This window comes from Lissotriton helveticus, chromosome 12 (genome assembly GCF_964261635.1).
Source record: "Lissotriton helveticus chromosome 12, aLisHel1.1, whole genome shotgun sequence".
NCBI lineage: Eukaryota > Metazoa > Chordata > Amphibia > Caudata > Salamandridae > Lissotriton > Lissotriton helveticus.
In genome coordinates, this window is record NC_136073.1 from 834,081,340 (window position 1) to 834,105,671 (window position 24,332).

The 24,332-nt window shown below is 46.8% G+C and overlaps 1 protein-coding gene across 1 annotated transcript in view; it reads left to right on the top strand.

The window, feature by feature from the left end:
* The window catches only part of LOC144798577 (asialoglycoprotein receptor 2-like), a 47,832-nt gene extending 24,493 nt beyond the window's left edge, over window positions 1-23,339 (top strand). The window contains exons 4-7 of the mRNA XM_078669527.1: window positions 16,469-16,588; window positions 19,840-19,991; window positions 20,499-20,608; window positions 21,650-23,339. Of these exons, the coding sequence (XP_078525653.1) occupies window positions 16,469-16,588; window positions 19,840-19,991; window positions 20,499-20,608; window positions 21,650-21,827 (560 nt within the window). The 3' untranslated portion in view covers window positions 21,828-23,339. The remainder of the gene's footprint in view (window positions 1-16,468; window positions 16,589-19,839; window positions 19,992-20,498; window positions 20,609-21,649) is intronic.
* Window positions 23,340-24,332: the final 993 nt, after the last annotated feature.

A 24,332-nucleotide genomic window follows, 5' to 3' on the forward strand; every position in this document is an offset into this window, starting at 1 on the left:
ATCACTCTTGTTAATTAACACATGTTGCAAATGCTGTAATGCCACAGTTCAATACATGATTGCTGTATAGACATCTGAAACTAATCGAGTGGAGTTTGCGCTATGTATGAAAATAAGTTTAAAAAAAGTAAGTCATGAAAAAACACCCAGTTTCTGTGCAAGAGTCTTTGCTCTCCCTACTCTTGTGTAGTTAAGTGGCGGATTAATCAGTGCTCAAGTTTAGCAATAAGTAACAAGCAACAGGAATGGTGTGGCTGCCCGCTTTTTGACTTTGTCAAAGGTTATTCGTTTTGCTATGTTTTTTTAAATAAACTATTATATAGTTGTGTGAACTGCCATTTTCAAACAATGTAAAAAAAAACGCTAAAATATATTTTGGTTTCAGAAGCAATCTATGCCATTGTAGTACCTTGAGCTGAAGGGAACTATTTTGAGGGCGGATGTGCTTCTTGTGAAAAAGCAGAATGCCATCACCCAGAATGAAGTTAGCTAATAGTTTAAGTGTTGACTCATGTTGTGTGCTGAAAACGGCGGAAGAAACATTGACACAACAGATCTACAGATGCAGTGTGCTGCCTGAAAGCCTCTATAAGTATATCACATGTATAATTTTTGTAAACTCAAAAAGTCTTAGTTTAAGGAGAACCTGAATAGTAATTGTGGCAAACAGCAAAGAAAGTAGGTAGCTCTACTAAAAGTCTCTTCTACTTCGAAAGAGAAGTAATGATTTACATCATCTAGAATGTTGACACCCCCCATCCACACATTCCAAACCCCAAGTTACTTCTTTCAGCAAGAGGCCTTTGACCGTTTTAAATGCTACTAGGATGTTATCTGAACCAATCCCAGTCTGACAGCAGACCGGTAGCATTTTCTATGGTGTTCCTCATGCCTCCTATTTTCTCAGATTAAATTATTTTCTTTTCCTATCAGTGGCTTGACAGTTTTACCCTCTGTGGATGATGCAACACTTTTACTGAAATTCTCACATTGTTGCTTTCCCATAGTGCCTTGCATATTGTTGAACTAATCTTTTTTAGGGATTTATTTGGTAACCCTAAAGTTACTAGAAATGTGGGTGATAACCTACCAATGTAGATCACAGGAGTATCTGTGGGACTTTTGAAACAGCTTCAGAACTCCCTGATTGACTTTGCACTAGACTGCACTATTGCACCCCAAACATTCAAGGACTCCAGTGACCTGCTGTGCCAGCGGTGTTGCTGTTTGTATCTGTTCTTGCTCTGTCAATAAATACAATTATTGTATGCCAAATTCTAAGCAGTGAACTGCAAGACCCCTATATTGTTTTTTGCTGGTTAACAATTCACCTTTACAATGAGGGCCAATTATTCGTTTTCTAGTAATCAGAGCTGCAGTGAGTAGCAGATTTATTTTAGTATTTTTAAATAAATTCATATGGGATGAGTTTGTGAAACTGCGAATAGATGTATAGTTATTGGTCTTGCATGCCGGACAGTGAGCATCAGCTGCTTCCCGACCAGTAGAATGTGGTTATTTAAAAGTTCAACCAGCAATTGCAAAATAACCTAGCAGTGGCTATAAACTGTGGGAGACAGCCGTGGTCACAAATTCAAGTGCCATAGGCAACTCAGTTTCAGAGAAAAATGCTCCAAACTACACCATTTCATTTGAGCAATTCAGACACTTAATTCAGGTATCCCTTTTCGAAGAGTTTTCGCATGTGCCCTATTACGATGCGACACTAGCAGGTAAGATCCAGATTTTATTAATTAACAGCAGGACAACTGAACAGCCTCTGCCACTCGCCGAACTCCCAGTTCAACTGCCACTCCAACCACCTGCTCTAGAATCCTTCCCCTACAATATTCCATTATCCCATGGCAAGGCATTAAGAGCGGAGACTCAAAATGCCCCAGATTCACATATCTAATCAGAGTGGGAGTGAGGAAGACTCCTTTTCACAGTGAGGATCTGTGTGGACATCTGTCCCACTTTTCTTTAGAGGATTTGTCTGAAATTTACAAAATGGGATCGAATCACAATATAAATAGCCCATACCTTCCTCATTACCTTTAGTCTTAGTGGTTCATAGCTAAAAGTCTTTTTTCCTATTAAACACACCTGGCTTCTGTAGGATGTACATATTTTACTATTTGTTTTCAGAGATACCTAGAATGACAATTATTCTGCACAATTTGATCCCAATCCCATTCAATATTTACTGAGCATATCTCTTTGAGGGACTCCATTTTTCATAGTAGCCTCCATCTTGTGATGACAAGACTTAATGTTACTTTTGAAATTTGCTTTCATCAAAAGTCATGTATATTTTTAGGTTTAAAGTATTTTATTAGAAAGGTACAGTTGCAAATTCAAATTTCAAAGCTTTATTCGACATTTGTCATAAAAGCATCCTTCCTAACCCTATTACAATAAATACTATTTTTTAAAAATATTTCTAAAACACATATTAAACAATGACAGTCGAATATTATGCATTAAAAGTACAATAAATGTCCAATTACTTCTAAAAATGTTTCTTCTAAAAACAATTCATACAATAGACTAATTAGATTAGGGCAACACTATTTCATTTACATTTGATTTTAAAGTGCGTGTGCGGATCATCCATGCCCAGGCAAGAAATTTAGCTACGGCAACAACCAATGGTGTGGAACAATCAGATTCAAGTATTCTAAGGGCTACCGATTGTCTGCGTGTGCCGATGTTTAGACACACTGGCTTCAACCATTTACGTCTAGGGCTAGCATATAAAGGACAACAGAACAACAAATGGGAAATGTGCTCTGTTTGATCTTTACAGTGATGGCAATGATCATCCCACATTGGAGACCAGTGTTTTTTAAATGCATTCACTGGTAAAGTTCCTATGCGAAATTGAAAGTATAATTTCCTATCATATGGTCGTTCTATTATGTCCCAATATGTTTCACAAAATGGATACATTTTAATATCACAAAAGCGATTAGTCAATTTTGATTGGGAACCTTTACTGAACATTGTTACATAGACCATCTCCCAGTATAAATCTTTCAATTTCGCTTTCGAAGGGAAACTAGCCACATCATGGTTGCCCCAGAGGTATTCCAGTTTTAGCAGTACAAGGAGCCCCCGTAGTTCTTTCAGCCATTCAATACAATGGAAACGATCGAACTCAACAACATCTTCTAGAGCTGCAACATAATGGCTCAGCTCTGGAGTGACCATCAGACGCCTCCAGTAAAGGAGTGGCCGTAGTCTGGCTATATCCTCGATATTTTTTCTGCCCAGGTCCAATTTTAGCGGAATTACAGGTGTACTTTGGGGAACCCATACAAGCCCTCTTAGGAATCTGTTTTCCGCACGTCCCAACTCACCCAAGTTAGAAAACCCCCATAGTTCGGATCCATATAAGCAGGCACCTAATACTTTCATATTATATATTTCTAATGCACAGTTAACCGGCTTAGTTAGCGATTTACGATGTTTTAGGGCTACTACACCAGTAAGCTGGTTAAACTTCAATAATGTCTTGTTAATGTGCGATTTCCACTTCATATTTTCCTGGAGGGTGATGCCTAAGTAAGTAAAGGCATCCACTTTCTCTAAAGGGATACCTTTATATTTGATTACGCCTTTGAAAGAGGACTGGTAGTTTAGGCACATGAATTTGGTTTTGGTGGTATTCAATTCAAGGCCCCTACTATCACAGAATTCGCCAAAGGCATCTACCACTTTTTGGAGACCGCTCGGTGTGCGTGAAAGTAAAAGCGTGTCGTCCGCAAACATTAGGACGGGGACGTGAGAGCCTGCTATAATTGGAGCATCGCATGGGGACTTCATTAAATGGGCAACAATTCCGTTTATGTAAATTGAAAATAGTGTTGGTGCAAGGACGCACCCTTGCCTTACTCCTCGTTCTACTGGGAAAGAGTCTGTAACTTCTCCTTGCTTGCCCCATCTAATTTTAGCAAAGTTATTGTCATGGAGGCGAACCAGGAGAGTAAGGAGTTCTTGGCTTAGACCTACTTCAGCCAGGGTCTGCCACAGTTTTTCTCTAGGGACTAGGTCGAAAGCTGCTTTTAGGTCTACAAAGACTGCATACAACGTACCCTTTTTAAGTGTGACGTTTCTCCAATAAATGGTCATAAAATAGAGGACTTGGTCAACACTACTTGTCAATGGCCGAAACCCTGCCTGGTAGGGGGACAATATGTTCTTCTCATCAATCCATTGCTGCAGCTTGTTCTGGACTAGGCGCCCCATCAGTTTTTGCGCTGTATCTATTAGACTGATGGGTCTATAGTTTTGGGCTAGTGTTTTATCTCCTTTTTTGTATACGGGGATTATTTCTGCTCCCTTCCAAGAGGGGGGGACTTCCCCTCCCATCGCCACAGCATTTGCCAACATTTTAAAATAGGAACACCAGGCAGTTCGGTCCGATAAAAATACATCGGCTGGAATGCCGTCCATGCCTGGTGCTTTCCCCCCCGCTATACAATCCAACGCTATACTCACATCCTTCTCATTGAATATTTGAGTTTTGAAAAAAGTGAGTGAGGGTGGTTGCTCAAAAATGTGAGCAGGGTTACGGGCATACTGTGGTTTAAAAAATTCTATCCATTGGTTTGTGGGAACATTATTATTTGGCTGAGCAGCTATTCCTCCCCTCTCCCATTTTACTATAGCCCAGAAACGCCTAGAGTCTTTGGCTGCACAGGCCTCCTTCAGATCCTGCCAACCTTCTTCATCCCAGCGTTTCCTGGCCAATTTTTGGGTTTGTCTATATACATCTCTCGCCCTCCTAATTGCTATTGCATTGACTGTTTTCAATTCCAGGCTCAAATTGTGTCGTGCCACCCTGCAACTCTTATCATACCAGCCTTGCATTGGGCAATTATTTCCCGCTTTAAAAGGAACTGCTCTTTTAATGAAAAAACTTTGTATTTTGGAGAAAAGATTTTCATGAGCCTCTGTCACATAATCTTGAAAGTTGGGCGTCCCTTGGTGCGACTCGATGATGTTTACTTCATCGACTACCATTTTTTTAAGTACCTCTAGTTTTGCTACATCCTCTATGAGCTTTCTCCATTTAAGGTGGCGTAAGTTATTCGAACATACTACATCCTGCGTCATCATTCCAATATTATTAATTCGCACTATAGACTCATAGTGGGAAAAGAATGTCAACCGCAGGGGATTATGATCGCTTTCTAGTCTGTCTTCTACAACCATATCTAGCATTTTACTCCAGATCCTAACGTCTAGAAGTATGTAGTCAATTCTGCTAGTTGATCGGCCATTGTCAAACGTATTGTGTCCTTTTTGATCGGAAGGCGAGCGGCCATTTGTCGCTCTCAAGCCTCTTGCTAGACAGAGACTTTTTAGCTGGATTACCACACTACTCCATTTTTTAATGGCTGGTAATTCCAGCTGGGGTATTCCCCACTTGTCATCCTCTTCCTCAGACAAAGCCCCGACCTCTTCTCCCAGAGGCTCGAAAGTGACATTGAAATCACCTCCCACTATTATTTGACTTTGTTCCGATAGCATTTCAATATTCTGTTCTAAAATTGTTACAGTATTAGAAGAATTGCCGCTAGACACTCCTCTGGCGTAGACATTATACAGGATAAGCTCTTGGCCATTATCCCATCTGACGATAAGTGCCATAATATCATTACTTGGTATGGATAGTTGTTTTATGGTACAATTCAGGGACTGCCTTATCCAAATTAACAAACCTCCAGAGGGGCGTCCCAGCCGGTTTTTGGTTGCTGGGATATGGAAATTAAGAAACCCCTCTCTAAAGGTTGGAATAAGTGACCATGTTTCTTGCAACATGATTATATCATGTTGGTCGATATAATCGACCCATTCCAATGTGGATATCTTACTTGCTATTCCTGCTATATTCCAAGATACAAGGGAAAGCAAGGTAGAATCTTGTTGGAGCAATAGCTGCCCATTTTCAAATTTTCGTGTTATCATTTGGCTTTCTGGTATTGCTATTCTGCCCTCCATTAATGTAACCTTGGGCTCTACCACCTCTGCAGTGCAAGCGGTACACTCTGTAACTATTTTTTGCACTTCAGGGACGAGGTTTTCGTGTACCATGTAAAATGGTCTCTCTTTATCAATATTCTGGTTTACCAGGTCGGTGCATGTCATGTTTCCTCTACTTGCATGCTTTTGCAACATCGGCCTATCATGGCTTGTGAGTCAATCACATTCATTTAAGTCAGATAAAGCCGAGTAGTGGTTTTCCAAATTTATCCCCCAATTAGAATTTTGTTCACCCCTAGCCCTTCTAGTTCCCACTACTGACCACTTTGTCCTTAGGATGCTTGGGTTTGCTACTAGGCCTCTTCTGCTGTAAAAAAAGTCCAACGTTAATGGAATTATTTCTGCCATTCTACGTTGTGGTGGAAAAATATTAAGCAGAATATCTGGTAATACATCAGGGCTCTTAAGGTTTAATACCACACAATCCCCAGCAAATTTCTTTGGTTTTGTCCCTATCCACTTTACTCTTCTTGCTGTTAGGAGATCTTCAGACAACTTTTGCCTACCCCATGGAGATGTTTGCATGTTGTTGCCTAACCACTGCAAGGATTTATTTAAGAGGGAATCAGGGGTCTCAATCTGATCTTTTTCCAGTGGTGGGACATTAGCCAATACTAAGACCAGTGGAGAGGCTTCCACAATCAGTTCCACAGGGTTTGATTCTAGATGGGGGTTGGGTGTTAAAACATCCCCTAGGATTGTCGAGGGTACTGCAACTGTGGGATTTCCAACATCATCTCTGACACAGGATACACCTGTCAGAATAGGGAGGGGTGTTGGTTGTGGGGTAACAGTCATATTCACCTGTTTTTCATCTATCTTGTTCATAATTAAATTTGGGATTTCGCCCATGTTATCATTTGTAGTTTTTAAGAGGGACTCCAATTTATGGACTTTATCAGACAAATGATCTATTTTGGATATGAGCGGCTTGATTATACAAGATATCTTAGCTTCTAACATGGCCATAAACTTGTTTGATAACAGCTCTTCAAAATTTATTGTATTGCTCCTTCCCTCCCTTATTTCATCAGTAGCATTTTTGTGTTTAATGTTAGGGGGGGTTGCAGGTTTTTTGCTATTGGACCGTAGACCTAGCCTTTTCGGGGGGACCTTAGTGGATCTTTTGACCGCTCTTGGAGCCGGGACTGGTGTTGGCGGAGAAATACTCTCTTCAACTACCTCTAGGTCAATACAGGACCTATGTAGCTCCTCCCCCGTTAATAAATCAACATTTATATCATGATGTAAACCATTTATAGGAGAATGTAATACTGAACAATCGTTATTTCCAGCAATTTGACTTACTTTTGAATTCCCTGCTTCTAGATCCAGATCAATTAGATCTAAAGCTTCACTTTGGGAGCAAGGAGAAGAGTCACTAAGCCCCAAAGAGGACCTCCGGTCACTATTTATTTTTGCCACCCTGTGCACTAGATAATTATCCATGGTGTTTGCAGGGGTAATAGGTGTTTTTTGCTTTGACATAATTCTGCACGATTATAAGCGCTGCAAGTTTAACGGGCAAATGTTAACAGTTCAATGACCAAGAGAACAGGCAGAGGACTCACAGTACTGGAAATGTCAATATCCTGGCCCAGTCCAGTCGTGGCCAGTCTTAGACTGTCCCGCCCTTGTCCCGGGCTTCTCCCGGGCGCTTCCCGCGCGCGTCCCGCGATGCGCGGGTCCAGTGGTGATTTAAATCACCTGTTGATCAATGGTGGGCGTGGCGGGTCGTTGTCCCTGCTCCGCTGTTCCTCCTGGGACCCGTAGTCCTTTCCACACGTTCTGGCCCTGATGTTAGCTCCTGCGAGCGTTTCCCGCGAAGCGGGAAACGCGAGAAGTAAAGGCACAGTCACAATGTGTAGACTCCTCCGGTCGGGTAGCGTTTTAACCCCAGTCCGTCTCCTCGGTATTTGCCACAAACAAAGTCCGCGCTGCTGCAAGGTTTCCCGCTATGCGCGGGTCCAGTGGTGATTTAAATCACCTGTTGATCAATGGTGGGCGTGGCGGGTCGTTGTCCCTGCTCCGCTGTTCCTCCTGGGACCCGTAGTCCTTTCCACACGTTCTGGCCCTGATGTTAGCTCCTGCGAGCGTTTCCCGCGAAGCGGGAAACGCGAGAAGTAAAGGCACAGTCACAATGTGTAGACTCCTCCGGTCGGGTAGCGTTTTAACCCCAGTCCGTCTCCTCGGTATTTGCCACAAACAAAGTCCGCGCTGCTGCAAGGTTTCCCGCTATGCGCGGGTCCAGTGGTGATTTAAATCACCTGTTGATCAATGGTGGGCGTGGCGGGTCGTTGTCCCTGCTCCGCTGTTCCTCCTGGGACCCGTAGTCCTTTCCACACGTTCTGGCCCTGATGTTAGCTCCTGCGAGCGTTTCCCGCGAAGCGGGAAACGCGAGAAGTAAAGGCACAGTCACAATGTGTAGACTCCTCCGGTCGGGTAGCGTTTTAACCCCAGTCCGTCTCCTCGGTATTTGCCACAAACAAAGTCCGCGCTGCTGCAAGGTTTCCCGCTATGCGCGGGTCCAGTGGTGATTTAAATCACCTGTTGATCAATGGTGGGCGTGGCGGGTCGTTGTCCCTGCTCCGCTGTTCCTCCTGGGACCCGTAGTCCTTTCCACACGTTCTGGCCCTGATGTTAGCTCCTGCGAGCGTTTCCCGCGAAGCGGGACACGCGAGAAGTAAAGGCACAGTCACAATGTGTAGACTCCTCCGGTCGGGTAGCGTTTTAACCCCAGTCCGTCTCCTCGGTATTTGCCACAAACAAAGTCCGCGCTGCTGCAAGGTTTCCCGCTATGCGCGGGTCCAGTGGTGATTTAAATCACCTGTTGATCAATGGTGGGTGTGGCGGGTCGTTGTCCCTGCTCCGCTGTTCCTCCTGGGACCCGTAGTCCTTTCCACACGTTCTGGCCCTGATGTTAGCTCCTGCGAGCGTTTCCCGCGAAGCGGGAAACGCGAGAAGTAAAGGCACAGTCACAATGTGTAGACTCCTCCGGTCGGGTAGCGTTTTAACCCCAGTCCGTCTCCTCGGTATTTGGCACAAACAAAGTCCGCGCTGCTGCAAGGTACAGTTGCATAGTAGAACAAACATACAGATATGCAATATTCGTGGCAGGAACTGTCCTATGATTAAAGTTCAAATGTCCCAGCCCTGGGGGCTGCCTCAATATCCTGCGTCTTGCATGAAAATGTGCAAAAAAGGAAAAAGAAGGAGCATCGCCCCAAAGTCCTGTACCCCTCCTTAAGTGAACAACACCCCCCAACAAACCTCCCCCCTCCCACCACCCTCCCTGTCCAGTGCTGCGTATTGTGGAGGTAAGTCGTCATCCCTATCATCCATCCCGAACCCCTTCACTCCTGAGTGGCCGTGCTCCCCCCCCCCCTCAATGGAACAGTGCCTCACAACGGGGGCGTAAGCCTCAGTAGTCTCAGGTATCTAGGTCATGTAATTTCCTTAAATTCTGTGGCCAGTAGCGAGTGAAAGGGTTGCCACAGCTCCTCAAAACAAGTCATGTCTCCCGCTAATGTGAGAGACAGCTTTTCCATCCCCAGAACATGCCACAACCTGTGCAGCCAACCTGTGTGTGATGGAATGGTAGGCGTGCGCCAGTGTATCAGTATGTTTTGGACCGCCGAACCCAGCATAATAGCAATCTGCCGTCCCCTCCTAGATTTCAGCGGGTACATTAAGCCATTTGGGAGACCCAGCAGGGCATACGCTGGAAGTCGGGGCAGTTCAATCTCAAAGCATGCATCAATCTCATCCATCACCGCCGACCAGTAGGCTTGCAGTACGGGGCAGTCCCAGAGGATGTGTGTTAATGTACCAACCTGCCCACACTCCCGCCAGCATTTGTCACTAAGGAGTCCGTTCATTTCATGCAAACGCTCAGGGGTGTGATACCAATATGTGGAAATCTTGGTGAAGGTTTCCGTGAGGCCCACGTGATAGGCTGAATGTCTTGCCCTATACGAAATATGGTCCCACTCCTTAAGGCTAAGTGTCCTCCCCAGTTCCCTGTTCCAGCGCTCCCGACCAGGAATGTGGAAGTGGGAAGACGGGAGCTGGAGCATCCTGTACAGGTCAGTTATGAGTTTGGCGTCCGAGTTGCGGGTTATTAGCCACCTTTCATACGGCAGCAGCTTCCTATCCGCTGACTCTCTAACGCTCGGCTGCAAGGCCCAGTGTCGTACCTGCCAGTATCGCATGCGATCTGTTTCGGCCATCTGATACTCATCCTTAAAGCTCTGGAAGGGAATAACCCCCTCTGCAGTGTACATGTGGAAAAGTGCCCTGCAGCCCCTGTCCCTCCAGTGTGAGAAGGCCCCCTGCTCTGTCCCCGGTGTGAAGTCAGGATTGTCCACAATCGGTGTGAATGGCGAGGGAAATGTGGTGAGAAAGAATGCGCGATAGGTAGAGTCCCACACTTTCAGCGGCACTCGCGTGATATAAGAAGCATAGAGATTCGGGGGGCGGTGTGGCCTGCGAAGGAATGGTATTTCCTGTAAAGGGCGCCCGGCTACTGCTTGGTCCTGGAAGAGCCAGTGTTTGTCGGACTCCCACCTACTCCACTCCACCAAGTATCGCAATTGGGACGCTTGGAAGTATTTGCGGAGGTCGGGGACTCCCAGTCCCCCAGTCTCCGATGCCAGAGTCGTGAGGGCGCGGCGCATTCGGGGCTTACGGCCCTTCCACACAAAGCGGGACACTTCAGTTTGCATCTGTTGAATCCAACCCTTGGGGGGCTGTAGAGGTAGTGCTCGGAATAAGTACAATATTTGGGGCAAAACGGTCATTTTGACCGCTGCAACCCTGCCCAGCCAGGAGATCGTCCCTTTGTTCCACCTTCCAAGTTCCTCCCTCACCTTCACACCCATCGCCTCATAGTTAATGGAAACCATTGCCTGCAAAGTCGAGGCTAGCGCAATCCCCAGGTATTGTACCTGATCCCGCGACCAACGTAGGGGAAAGAGCCTCTGTAGGTCGATTCTTGTTGCCGGAGACAGGGATATGTCCAAGGCTGTGGATTTCTCCACATTCATCCGAAAGCCAGCTACTCTCTCAAAAGCCTTAAGTTCAGCCATACATGCGGGCAGGGCTTGCCTCGGGTTCTCCAACGTAAAAAGTACATCGTCTGCGTAAAGGCTTACTGCATGGATGAAACCACCCATTCGTACCCCAGTCACGGCCATATTCTGCCGAACCCGCTGAGCGAAGGGCTCCATGTAGAGCGCGAAGAGGAGGGGGGAGAGGGGGCATCCCTGTCTCGTACCGCGTTCGATAGCGAACCGCCGGGAACCACAGCCATTCACTCGCACAGTCGCAGAAGGGAGTTTATAGCAGTTAAACACCATGTTCCGGAATTTCTCCCCCATTCCCAACCGCGCCATCACCCGTTCGAGGTAGGGCCAATGCACCCGGTCAAACGCTTTCTCAGCGTCAACCGAAAGCAGCATCCTCTCCCCGGGAATACGGGAGGCCTTTTCTAAGATGTGTGCTATTCTCTTAGTGTTGTCCACAGTCTGCCTTCCAGGCACGAAGCCAGCCTGATCAGGTTCAATCAGGCCGGGAAGGTACTGTGCCAGTCTCGTCGCCAGGATCCCCGTGTAGATTTTCAGATCTACGTTCAGCAAGGAGATCGGTCTATAGGAGCCGCATTGTCTCCTGTCTTTCCCCGGTTTGGGAATTACTGACACTGTCGCCTGTAGGAGATCTGGAGGAATAGCCCCTGGGTCAGAGAAAGAGTTAAACAGCCTGGTCAAGATCGGGGCTAGCGTTGCGCAGAACGTCCTGTAAAAGAGGGCGGTATAACCATCCGGGCCTGGGGCCTTCCCTAATTTAAGCCTAGAAATCGCTGCTATCACCTCCTCAATCCTAATCTCTCTCTCTAGGTAGCCTGCCTGTTCGGGGGTGAGGGACAACAAGGACACCGAATCAAGGTAATCATCCGGGTTCCCCATTTGTGCAACCTCAGCTGCATACAGGTCGGCATAGAATCGACGGAAGGTCTCGGCAATTTCAGCATCGCCTGAGATCCCCTGTCCCGCGCTCCCCGCCAATTCCTTCACCTGGCGACTCTGGTGTGCCACTCTCAGTTTGGCTGCAAGGAGGCGGCCACATCGATCTCCTCCCGTGTAATAGGCGTGTTTTAGGCGCAGCGCAGCATATTCAGCCCTATCTAAGTCTAACGAGGACAAGAGTTTCCTAGCTACCTTCAACTGCTTCCAAACTCTCGGAGCCCCGGTGCGACGGTGTACGTGCTCCAGCTCCCTGACCCTCTGAGTGAGCTCGTCTCGCTTTATTTTCCTATCTCGATTGTCCGCGGTTGAAATCGCAATGAACTCTCCCCGTATTACCGCCTTAAGAGCCCCCCATTGAGTCGATAGCGAAGTGTCAGGGTTAGAATTGTGTAGCTGAAAATCCTTAACAGAGTCCATAATACTCTGCACTACTGCTTTCTTATGTAGAAGCGTGTCTCGAAGCCGCCAGACCCCTCTCCAGGCAGAGCCCGGCGGGAGAAGGAAGGTCCCCGAGACCGGTGCGTGGTCCGAAAGGGATAGGACTCCTATTTCTGAGGCTGTAGCTAAGTCACGAACCGGTCCAGAGACCAGCAGATGGTCCAGCCTGGCGTATGTCTTGTGCGCGTGAGAGTAATAGGAAAAGTCTCTGTCGGTTGGGTGGTGCTCGCGCCAGAGGTCGAGCAGGTCGGAATCAACTAACTGCGCCTTTACCGCTTGTGAGAGTTCCCCAGTCTGTGGGTGTCGCTGCGCTGATCTATCTTTTGAGGAATCAAAGACTAAATTAATGTCCCCTCCCAGTATTATATGTATATCCGGTGATGCTGTGATGTCCTCCAGTGCCTTGCGTAAAAATCTATCTTGCTGTTCGTTCGGTCCATAAACTGTGCCCACCGTGAATACCAGGGTTCCCAGTTTAAATCTGTAGGCCAGAAGTCTCCCCTTTTGTTCTACAAATTTGTGCAGCACCTCCCCCCTGAATGATTTGGACAAAAGAATGGCCACCCCAGCCGTTTTGGTCGTGTTGGAGGAGAAGAACTGTGTAGGGAAGTGGCGGGACCTCAACCTGTGACAATCCCCGGCCAATAGGTGGGTTTCCTGAAGCAGACAGATGTCTGCCTGGGAGTTTTCCAACAATGAGAGGACAGCCCTCCTCTTCGTGGGATTGTTCAGACCCTTAACATTCAGGGTGACTATCTTCAACTCCGCCATGGACGGTCGGGACTACTTTGTCTATGTGTGCGGATCAAAGTGTGTGGCAACACGACGACTTCCAAGTGAACGTGTGTGTCTAGATTAATACTCGCAGACACCGAAGAAGCACTGGACAGGGCCAACCCCAACTCTCCCCTTTCAACTTTCCCCTTCCCCAACTCCCAACACTCCCTCCCCCCCCTTCCCCTCAACTCACACCGCAACTTCCCCAACCTCCCCCCCCCCTCTCCAGCACCCCCCCAGCATCGTAACCTTTCCCCTCCGCCCCAAACTACCCAAAACTTCCTGAAATAGTCCCAGACAGGCCCTAACGGACCAGTCCGTGGAATGTTACCTTAGTGGACGTCCAGCCACACGTGGTCCAACCTTCGCCCCCCCCCCATTTCAGCCGGCAGGTGGAACAATGCTATAATGAACTCCCCCCGGAGCACGATTAAGCGGTCAATGCAACCTCCACTGAACCTCCAAGCTCCTCGGACGCTGTTCGAACCGCAGCTTCACGTTCCGCTCTGATAGTTGGAGACCCCGGCCTCCGCGACCCCTCAGCCGTCCTTCTTCTTCGTGCAACCTGTTGCCATTCTCGGTCAGCTGTGCGCCGTCTTCTCGGCGTGTGGGACTCCTCCCCTTCCGCGGTGATGCCCAGGATTTCGCAGGTGTCCTGCAGGTTCCGCAATTGGTGAGTCTCTCCCTGCCACTTAAAGATAATACGGAAGGGGTGCCCCCAGGAATAGGGCGTGTCGTGCTGCTTGAGGAAATCCGTCACAATCTTAAATGATTTACGTTTTTGAAGCGTGAGAGTAGACAGGTCCTGATATAGCGCCACAGGGTGATCTCGGAAGGTGAGCGAGCGCGCTTTTCGGGCCTCCGCCATGATCCTTTCCTTCAGCGGGAAGTCTGGGAGGAACGCCAGGATGTCCGGGGGGGGGGGCATTAGCCCTTCTGCGGGGTCCCACCCTGTGTGCTCTGTCGATTCTAATGAGGAAATCGTCCCCTTCTCCCAAGACCATGCGAAAGAGTTCCTGCAGGTATCTGACTATATCAGGGTTTTCTTCCGATGATGGCACACCCCGGACCCTAATGTTGTTCCTTCGTGACCTATTCTCCAAATCCTCGTTGTGCAATTGGAGATCTAAGTGCTGTTCCCTGAGAGTCAGCACTTCCTGCTGCAAAAGAGTGATCTCTTCATCCTGTCTGTGCGTGGAGTTCTCCACAGTGTCCACTCTCTCACCCAAACCTTCCACCTCCCTGCGGATTTCTCTCACCTCTTCTGCTACTTCCTGCTTCAGGGCCTGGAAGTCGTCCCTCAGCGTGCCAAATAGAGACTCTAAAAAGGATCTGGTGACCGGAGGTTCCGCTGCCTCACCCGAGTGCAAGCTCCCAGCTGCTCCAGGCGAAGAAGAGTTCTTGTCCCCCTTGTTCTGCTGTCTGTTGAGCATCTCCGGAAGCGTGCGGTCATTGCGTTTACCCCCTCGCTGAACAGCCATGATGTAGGCACCTCCACCGGTCCGAGTGCCCGTCTCAGCTCCTCCTCACAGCAACTCCCGCACCCCCAGGAGTCCGCCTCCAGGCCAGGGCAGGCGGTGGTCCACGGCAACCCCAAAAACCACGGCTGGTCAGGGCAGTTGCCGCACCCCAGGCCGAAGTGGGGAAAGCCGCGCTCGCTGTTCCCAGGGAGTCACTGGTGCTGCGTTTCTGGGGCTGACAGTGGCTCAGGGGCCCCGATGCCTTCACTGATGTCCAGCCGGTACTTGTGGTCAAAGGACGCACCACCTCAGCACGGTCGTGTCCCTGTGCCTCCTTGGGTCCGACTTCAGTCGCGGCAAACGTTGATAAGGGCAGCCAGATCCCCGTCGTCTCCCCCCTGTGTGCCCCGAGGCGTCTGCGGGGGAGATAGCTCTTTCAAGGGTGTGTCCGTAGCTCCCCCGCCTGCATCAAGTCTCTGCGGGCTTCGCTTGTGGCCCTGCGCACAAGCGGGTCGGCACCGGGGGCGTGGGGGCGCCACAGGCTGGTCAGGTGCCCGTGTCTAGTCGGCCTCAAACAGCGCTCGTTAGGGCCGCAGCCCCGCTGGATGTCGCGCCCGGCTTCTCGCACAGTTCGGGGAGGCCTCCAAGCCGGGCACTTGCGTAGTTCTCACCCCGGTCGCGTAGGCACCTCGGGTGGGGAGATCTCCAGGCTCCGGTCGGCGGGTCCGCTGTGTCCGGCACCTCTCCCGCTTCGTCGCCCGGAAGGTCCCACCTAGCAGCGGGGAGCAACCGCTCCAGTCAGCGCACTCACTGTGCAGTCCCGGGGCCGTCTTCAGGTCTGGGCGGAGATCCCCGGTCCCGGCGCGTCGCCATCTTGGAGCGCAATGAAGAGAGCAGAGGCGCCCCGGACACCGCGCCGCTCCACACCGCTATGGGGGCTCCGCAGTCCGCTGCTTTCAGGGAGCTCCGCACACCCCAGTCGGACAGCTCCGTGCCTCACCGCCGTCTCGTGGCCACCGTCCCGTCGGGACCTGGGTACAGTGCCTGCACCGGGCAGCAGCCCGGCACCTCGAACCCGGTGAGTTCTCGCTCTGTGGGGCGCCGGCGGTGGCGACCGGGCGGTGACCAACCCTCCGGACAGCACAGCTACTCAGTGTGGCTCCGGGGGGGAGATTTAGCTGAAATCAGGGCTTGGGGCCTTGGATGGGGTCGGGAGCTCCGGCAGACACGTCTTCCTACCCCGCCATCTTGGCCACGCCCCCGTCATGTATATTTTTGATGTTATTTTATGCATTACTGAAAACATGTTGTACCTACTTCCTGTTTTGCAAAATTTACACTAACATCTGCAGATACTTTGAAGCTCATAGAGCACAAATTAAAACTACAGAATTCACCCAAAAACATTAGTGACCGTCACTTAGCTGCTAGGTTCTTGCTTCTTTTTGGGATTTACAGTGTAAACCCAGAATATTTTTAAGATATTGGATTAGCAGAACCAACTTTCTTCTCTGAATGCAATATTGCTCAATACATGAGTTCTCATTCCGTCCATAATAAAGTGAAAATAAATATTGAAACTACCATAGTTATTAGAGGACTTAAATATTCTTTGTCAATGGAATACTTTTAATGGAATGTCCAGATATTGTGAATTCTCCAAACAGATGTGATTCAAGGATCATCCATAGATAACAGCATTACTTGCACTGTTTATAGATTTCCAGGCATCTTCAAGGGTCCCTGAGTTGGAGAAGCAAATGGCACAACTGGAACGGAATCACACCAAAGTGCTTAAGTACATTGGATGCAAAAATAGAACTGATCAGAACTGTAGTGGTGAGTACTCTTCCTACTCATCCCCGGCTATCACTTGCATTTCTTACATTTTACTGCAATATATCCCCATCAGTCCAATCAGAGGCACATCCTATTTCAGTGCTATAATTAAACAGCTGCCCACTTAATTGTTAGACCATGTGCCCAGGTACTAGGCGTTGTAATGGATTCAAATGTTCCAAGTGAGTTTTTGACTAACGTATTACACATAATCAACATACGAAACAAACAACATCCCACTCCACTGGATAAACAGACCAATAAAAACAATACCAGTACACATGTGCTTGGTTTTGTAGATTCAGTCCAGTTGTTGTACGTTACAATATCAAACCATAAAATATCAACATACACAAATGTTGGAGCATAAAATTGACTCTTGCAAAATTGTCAATGTAAGTGTAGATTTTCTTAAATTAACTCTGATGTGATGATATTTTGGGTGTCGATATTATGATTCTGATACATGTGTAAATTGATGTTTTAACGCTATCCATACAATCACAAATGGGGTTTAGCGGACTGCTTGTGTTTTTGTGTAAAACATACTACTGATATAGCAGTATGTGGCGGAATTATGTTATTTCTGTGGCAGAAAATCATACACCATCTTACACACACACACACACACACACACACACACAACTACCATACTATGATCCTACACAAAACAAACGTAGACAGATCATTTGTGGGGGAAAACTAACGGACTGGCCCTATCGGGTTCCCGGCATTTTCCCGGTGGGCTGCCAGGGGGGGGGGGGGGGCTGGTTTTGGGCCCCTGGCAGGCGGTTTCTGTTACCGGGGGTCGGCAATATCAGCCGCCTGTACCAGAATCGGCTGAAACCGGCCCTTGCAAACAGCTCAGCAATACCCCCGGGAGCCAGCTCAGTACTTTGCCAGGGCTGGTTTCGGTTCTCAGTCCGGCCCTGTCCCTAGGTTGGGTAAATAATAACTCCAATGAGGCAGTAAACCATACTTAGTTTACATGTACTTGGCACACCAGTGCTGACATAATGTCTGTAAGACAAAGGAAGACATTATCCACTCTGCAAGGGCATAGTGATCCGCGAGGTAGTTTGTGCAGTGGCACCAGGTCCTAGACTATGATGTGAAACCCAACTTTCTCTGCATCATCTGCACTTCAGTTAAAAGCCGCATGCTCAGACTCATTTGTACGAATGCCTCTCTGGGGTATGTCTCTTTGTAGAATTTCCTTGGGGAGTTTTGGAAGAGTCACAGCCATAAAGACAGAGCCAGGCTCTAGGCAGACATGAGCTAACTGATGATTGAGAAGCTGTATTTATGGTACCTCATCTTGAAGACGGCGATAGAGGACAGAGAATTTGAGGAGATGGGAAACAGGAGTACAAATGAACGAGGGGAATAAAAGGGAGAAAGGGGAAGAGAAGTGAACATGAGTTGATGTGGAAGCAAAGAGAAGTTAAGGGAAGAAAGGACAGGGAGATTACATGATGATGTGCAGGATATAAATAGAAATGGTGATTAGAGAGAAGTGGAAGAAAGAGAGATGGAAAGAAGAAGTAGAGTGGCTATTGCTTTGACTGTGGACTAATTTGACAGAGAAGAATTAAATAAGTGATTGGATAAAAAAACTCCAAACTGTATCAGGCAATGCAGACTATGACTTTGCAGTGTCTGCTTTATAACTTCACAATAACTCCCAAGTAAATCAGGGTTATGAATGGTTTGTTCTTCACCAAGCGTAGCAACTTTAAAGAGAATCAATTGACGCTTCTATGTCTGAGCTTTAGTTGGTTGTTTGCAAAGTGTGCCTTAATTGTTAAGCGTGCATTCAGGTTGAATTTGTTGTTTGCCATGTGAAATGTTTGGAGCATGGCCCAGCTTCATGTATTTTGAATTGTAAGTTGTTTGCAATGCTATTTCTTGGCCCACAAGTGAGAAATACTAACACCACCAAATTCTGTTTTTTCTTGAGTTGCCGTGTGGAAATACATTTTTTTCTATTTTAGGTATACTGTTATTAATGTAGCCAATATAAGTCATTGAATGTTACATATATTGTTGTATCATTAGCGCATTGTTGATATGACAAGCTAAGAGCGTTTTGAAAATCGACAAATTGGCCCAGTCACAGTTCAAAAAGGTTGGGATCCAGAACTGAGCCCAGTGAGATAACGAAAGTTCTTATAGTTTGTAAGAATTTCTTTGTTAATCCTCACAACCTGGATGTGCTGGTTTAGTTACCATCAGAACCACTTTACATTGTTCCTCCAATACTGAAGAGGGAGGATGATGTGCTAAACAGTAAAGCGCTGCATCAACTACGGTTGGCCAATCCAGGATTACGCGAAATGCGTTACCATTGCCATGCATTGATAGGCATCATCAGTAATGATAAACACAGGAGTTTCATCACCGGGTCTTGATTTGAAACCCACCTGAAATTTGTTCATTTTTCCATTTCCGTCACCTTATTGGGTGCATTGTTTTGTTACACATTTTTCCATAAATGTTGGCAATGAAAGGTAGAGCCGTGATGGGCCTATAGTTTTCATTGTGGCCTGGATCAACTTTAGGGTTTTTCAGGTTAGTCCTTGTGGTGCCTTTATTTAAGGTGGTGTGGGTTGGGCCCGGCTCTTGGAAGGGTTTAATGGGGTTTTACCTGAGTGCCAGGAGAAAGGAGCTGGTATTGTTGGCTATATTAGAACGTATACTGATCAGAAGCAATCCTAAAAGCCGAGCCAGTTGCGCCAGGACAGCCCACTGAGCTTGTGGGGCCATTTTAAAGAGTAGCTGCACGAATATACATTCAGGGCAGTGGATGGTGAAGTTAGAAGCTCTCCTGCTTAAACTCAGGGCCCTAGAGACGAATATACAACTTACATCACAGTGTACAATGCAGGCATTACAACGCAAGTTGTTACAACGACTTGCCCTGGAGTGCGCTGGACTTAGGAATAGTTTGATTTACTATTCCAACTCCAGCCTATGTTATAGTAGGAAAGGTGTTGAAAATAGTAAATCATACTATTCCTTAGCTTAGAGCGCCATCCAGCGAGAGTCATTGTAATGACTTGCGTTGTAATATCCGCGTTGTAAAGGTATTGCGGTGTAAACGCCGCGATGTAACCGATGTTTCCCCCTAGAGACACCTCCATCAAAAACAGGATGTGGTTTGAGTTCCCCATTAGAGCACCCTGAGGCCTCGCTCCTGACACAACAGAAGTATTGTTGTTGGTTGTTCTCACTGTACCTTTGTCTTTCAGAGTTATTCTACCGGGCCTGCCCCACAGATTGGCTGCCGTACAATGGAAAATGCTATTTCTTTTCTCAAAACACCCTCACATGGGACGGAAGCAGATCAAAATGTCTGACAAGTCAGGCAGACCTGGTTATCATCAATGACAGGATGGAGCAGGTGAGCTAAAGATTTGTGTAATGCTTTGTTGTGATGGCTAAACACACTAGTCTAGAGCATCTCCAGGATTAAAGACAGGTAAATATACCTTTTCCTATGCAAGCAGTGCACACTGCTGTAGAGTTGACACTGTTGCGCATTGTAATAAAGTTAGTTGGCTTGGATACATGCCTTCAGGGGTGCAACAGGCGATACATCTGAAAACCCACATTTCTGTTTTTACGCATCAACTGCAATCATGATGGAATTGAGTTTAAGGCACATCCTGGTGAGAGCAGCAGCTGCAGCACAGGTCAAAAGCCTTATTACTCCCAGCAAGATTTTGTCCATAGAAAGGATGTTGGTCAGTTAATTTGCAGGACGCCTGCCTGACCCCAGCTCCCGCATATCTATGACATGCCTGGCATGAAAACAGGCCACATGAGTCTGAGACAGGTCACAAATACCCCACGCCCCCCAGTCCTTGTGCTCTTTTACAGCACCTGTTCCCTTTGCTCTCCTGTACAGATTTTTATCGGAAACACGACCAAGACCGAGGTCCACTGGATTGGCCTGACGGATAAGGACCAAGAAGATGCCTGGAAGTGGGTGAATGGTCTCAATTTACAAACAAAAGAGTAAGTCACCTTCCACAAAAAAAGTGCATGATTTATATTTCTGTATATTATAGTTTTCTTTTTTTACCTTATTTTACTTACCAAAAAATCAAATGTAGAACAGCGACGTGTTAACTAAAGATAACAAGCATAGGCAAGGCCAGTACATCAAACAGAGGAGAGAGAGGGCTGGAGGAAGATAAAAATAAAAAGTGGTTGGTTGTGTAAAAAGTCAAATTAGAGGAATGGGAGTGAAGGGATAGGGGTTCTTTGGCGATGGATATGGCTGAGCCAAACAATCTGTGAAAAAAGGGTTCCTTCAGTGCTCTGTGTAGTGTAATAGTGACGCTGTGAGGACGATCACGCTATCAACCAGGCTCCTTTCCTGATTTCCTCCATTTTACCTCCTTCCTCTCTCTCTCTCCTGGTCAGTCCTTTCCAAATTCAGCGCTTTGAGACATCCTAGAGTTGTTTAAACCCTAAAATAACATGACATTCTAAGCGTGGTCGAAAAGGATAACGCAATGCAATGCAACACAAAAGAACACAACATATAAAACAGAACAACAACATCCATTATGCAAATCGTATAACAATTACTACATAACATAACCGGGCTGGCTTATGCGGTTGCAAGTGTTGCCTCCATTAGGTTGTCCTGTGGCAGTACTGTGGGGTGTGGGGAGGGGGGTTGGGGACTCTTATTCCTCAGGTAACAGAAAGAATGAGACTGAGATATCTAAATTCTTCTCTCGGCAGTAGATGTAATGCCCACTGCAGCTCAAGCCCTGGTCATATTCGGTCAAATCTGGTTGCTCAGGGGACTAATGCATTCACTGCAGACACCTGGTTTTCACGGCATAGACCCACATTGGAATCCCGTCGAGTTTACTCACCCATTCATCCTTGTGAGGTCAATGAAATGGGTACCATTGGGTTGGATTACATTGGCACAAGTTACTCAGCCCCCCTTTACCAATACACATTGCATTCAGAACCTATCAGGCAGATGTACAAATATTTTCGTTAATTGCAACCCATTTCTTGAACCTTATTTTCTAGATTTTGGGCCTGTACTCAACCTGATAACGCTGGAGAGGCAGAGCATTGCGCCACAGTGGGCTCTTTCACACAGTGCGGAGGCGCTTCGAGTCGCTGGAATGATGCCCGCTGTGAAAATAAAGAGAAATTCATCTGCGAAAAAGAGGCGGAGGACAGGAAGATGGATTTCACCCCGTGAGATACCGAGGCAGACAAAGGATCGCCTTTATTCAGCCCTTTTATGTTAAAAAAGACAATATGTACAAACAGCGTCAGATTGCACAATTCTCATGGGGCAACAGGCGTTATTAGTTTGTCAAAACCTGACTGATAATAGTGAAGTCTAATTCCCATATATATGAGACAGAGAAAGATTTGATTGAACTCAATTTTTAACATGTTTTCATTTGAATTGTACATTTGTTACAAACAGTTAAAATGCAATGTATTGTAAATAGAGGAAAAATGTTTAAAATAAAAAAGGCAAGTCTTTTAATGGCCAGAACCGGTGATAGGGTGAACTATAAAGAAAAGGGAATGGAGTTGAAAGAAAAGGCCCACTGCGGTAAGATAAAAATTTGCAAATTTCACGATAAGACAGTGTTCTTGACAAAGAGATATTCGAAACAATACAATTCAAGAAATGTTTTATCCTTGAAGGGGCCATCTGAATGGACATCTGGAATGTATGTACCTGGACCTCCCCAAGAAATAATTTCGCATTCGAATTACTCATACTGCAGGAGTGAAAATGTAACGTGGTTTTACTATTTTTTCCCCCTTTGTAATGGAGAACGTTTGTGGGCATCAGTGTTACCGCATCGATCTCCATGTGGAAATTCTGAGTTCCGGACAAATTCCAGGTTTGACCTCTTCTTGCATTAGAGCACGGAAAATTACTACAGGCCTGATTATGAGTTTGGCGGTGTGAGAGCGGGACCACCATGCTGCCGCCGCGCTCCCACCCCCCCAAATCCGCGTGCACACCGCCCGCCAGATTACGACTTTTACAGTCACTGGCGGCGGTTCTTTGGCGGCCCAACGGCGGTGCATATGAAAAAGGCATCCGAAATGGAAAGTCAAAGGCAATACCTGCATGGCATGGCCTGCTGCAATCCATGCCGTGCAGGTACTAGGGTGCATGCACACAGGGGGGCACAACATCTGTCCCCTGCATGCACCCCATGGGCCTGAGGCAACAGGGGGCCCTGTAGGACCCCCTTTGTTTCCTCTCCACCATGGTTGTCATGGAGGAGGAACCGCCATGAATCCCGTGGCAGAGAGGAAACTCGTACTATGCTTGGCAGGACCGCAGCAGTCACGCCAAGCATTTTGCGGCCTCAAGACCACTGTGCCACTGCCAGGGATCTCTGGCTGTTGCAGCGGTGCAATGGTGGTCCGACCGCCCAAGTTGTGATAGGGCAGTCCGACCTCCGGTGTGGCATGCCCGCACTGCCACCACGGCTATGGCGGTCGATAGAACCACCATAGTCGTAATCAGGCCTTCTATTTCTTGTAAAAACAATACAAGCAGAATTTCTGTTGTGACCCAAATCGACATTACAATGAAACGTAGAACAAAGGCCTGAGTAGTTGTCATTGTGAATTAATTGTTTATATTGGTATAATTGGACATTTTCATCTCTATGCCATATACATGCCCTTTTAGTTTGACACGTAAATGGGTTGCGTCGCACACAAATAGATATAGGTTAGAAGCTGAGACATATCTATATATCTTTATTTAGAGACATTTTTGGGTACTAAACTCCTCAGACAATGTCTATGTAACTACTACCCACAATACAAACAAACACAGGGATACTGTTAATATTCTCACTCTAAGGCAGAACCTTTGGATGTCAGAAGAACTCCATACATTAGAAAGTCTTATGGCAGCAATGAGAATATTCTCAAAAACTGGCCTGACTAAATCATCAACTGGTTATACAACATTCTGATATATTTGTCTTTTTGCTGAAGAGAAATTGCGCCCATGTCTCTTAAGAATGGCTTACACCAGGATGTTACTCCCAACAGTTGTTCTTGGATACTGAGTAAGTGAGCAATGGTCCTCTGATGCTTGGGAAGCATGGCCAGCCCATCTGTGGCAATGATTACTATCAGATAATAAGCAAAGAACTGGAATAAAATTGTGTAATGTGTGGTACATCTGGGATAGCTGGGATATTTTATGAACCCAGTTGTCCATAGAAGCTACAGAGGAGAGGGTTTACCCAATTGAGAGCATCCTAAGCAACAAGAGTGAACAAAGTAAAATGCAGGATTTACTCAGTATTCTGTCTTAGAAGAATAGGAAGAAAAGCAGCAGTTTAATAATGTGCTTTGCATGTGTATAGGAAGAGGTATTTAGGAAGGGGTTTAAGGTGTGCTGTGGCAGTACATCTAAACAAATAGGTAAGAGGGGGACATCATTCACCTTGACCAAAAGACAATGTAGTGCATTGATGACTTAGAAGAAGCACAGGAAAGAAAGGGAGGAAGAGAAGTAGAGTAAATGGAGGAAAGAGAGACTGAGAAACATAAGACGAAGAATCAAGATAAGGAGTGTGAGCACTAGTAGGAGACGAAGGTGAAGAAAATGGAGATGTAGAGATAGAAAGAGAGATACAGAGAGAAGGGGAAAAAGAAAACAGGAAAGGTGGAGAAGGAGGAAAGGGAGATGGGGAGTGGAAATAGGGGA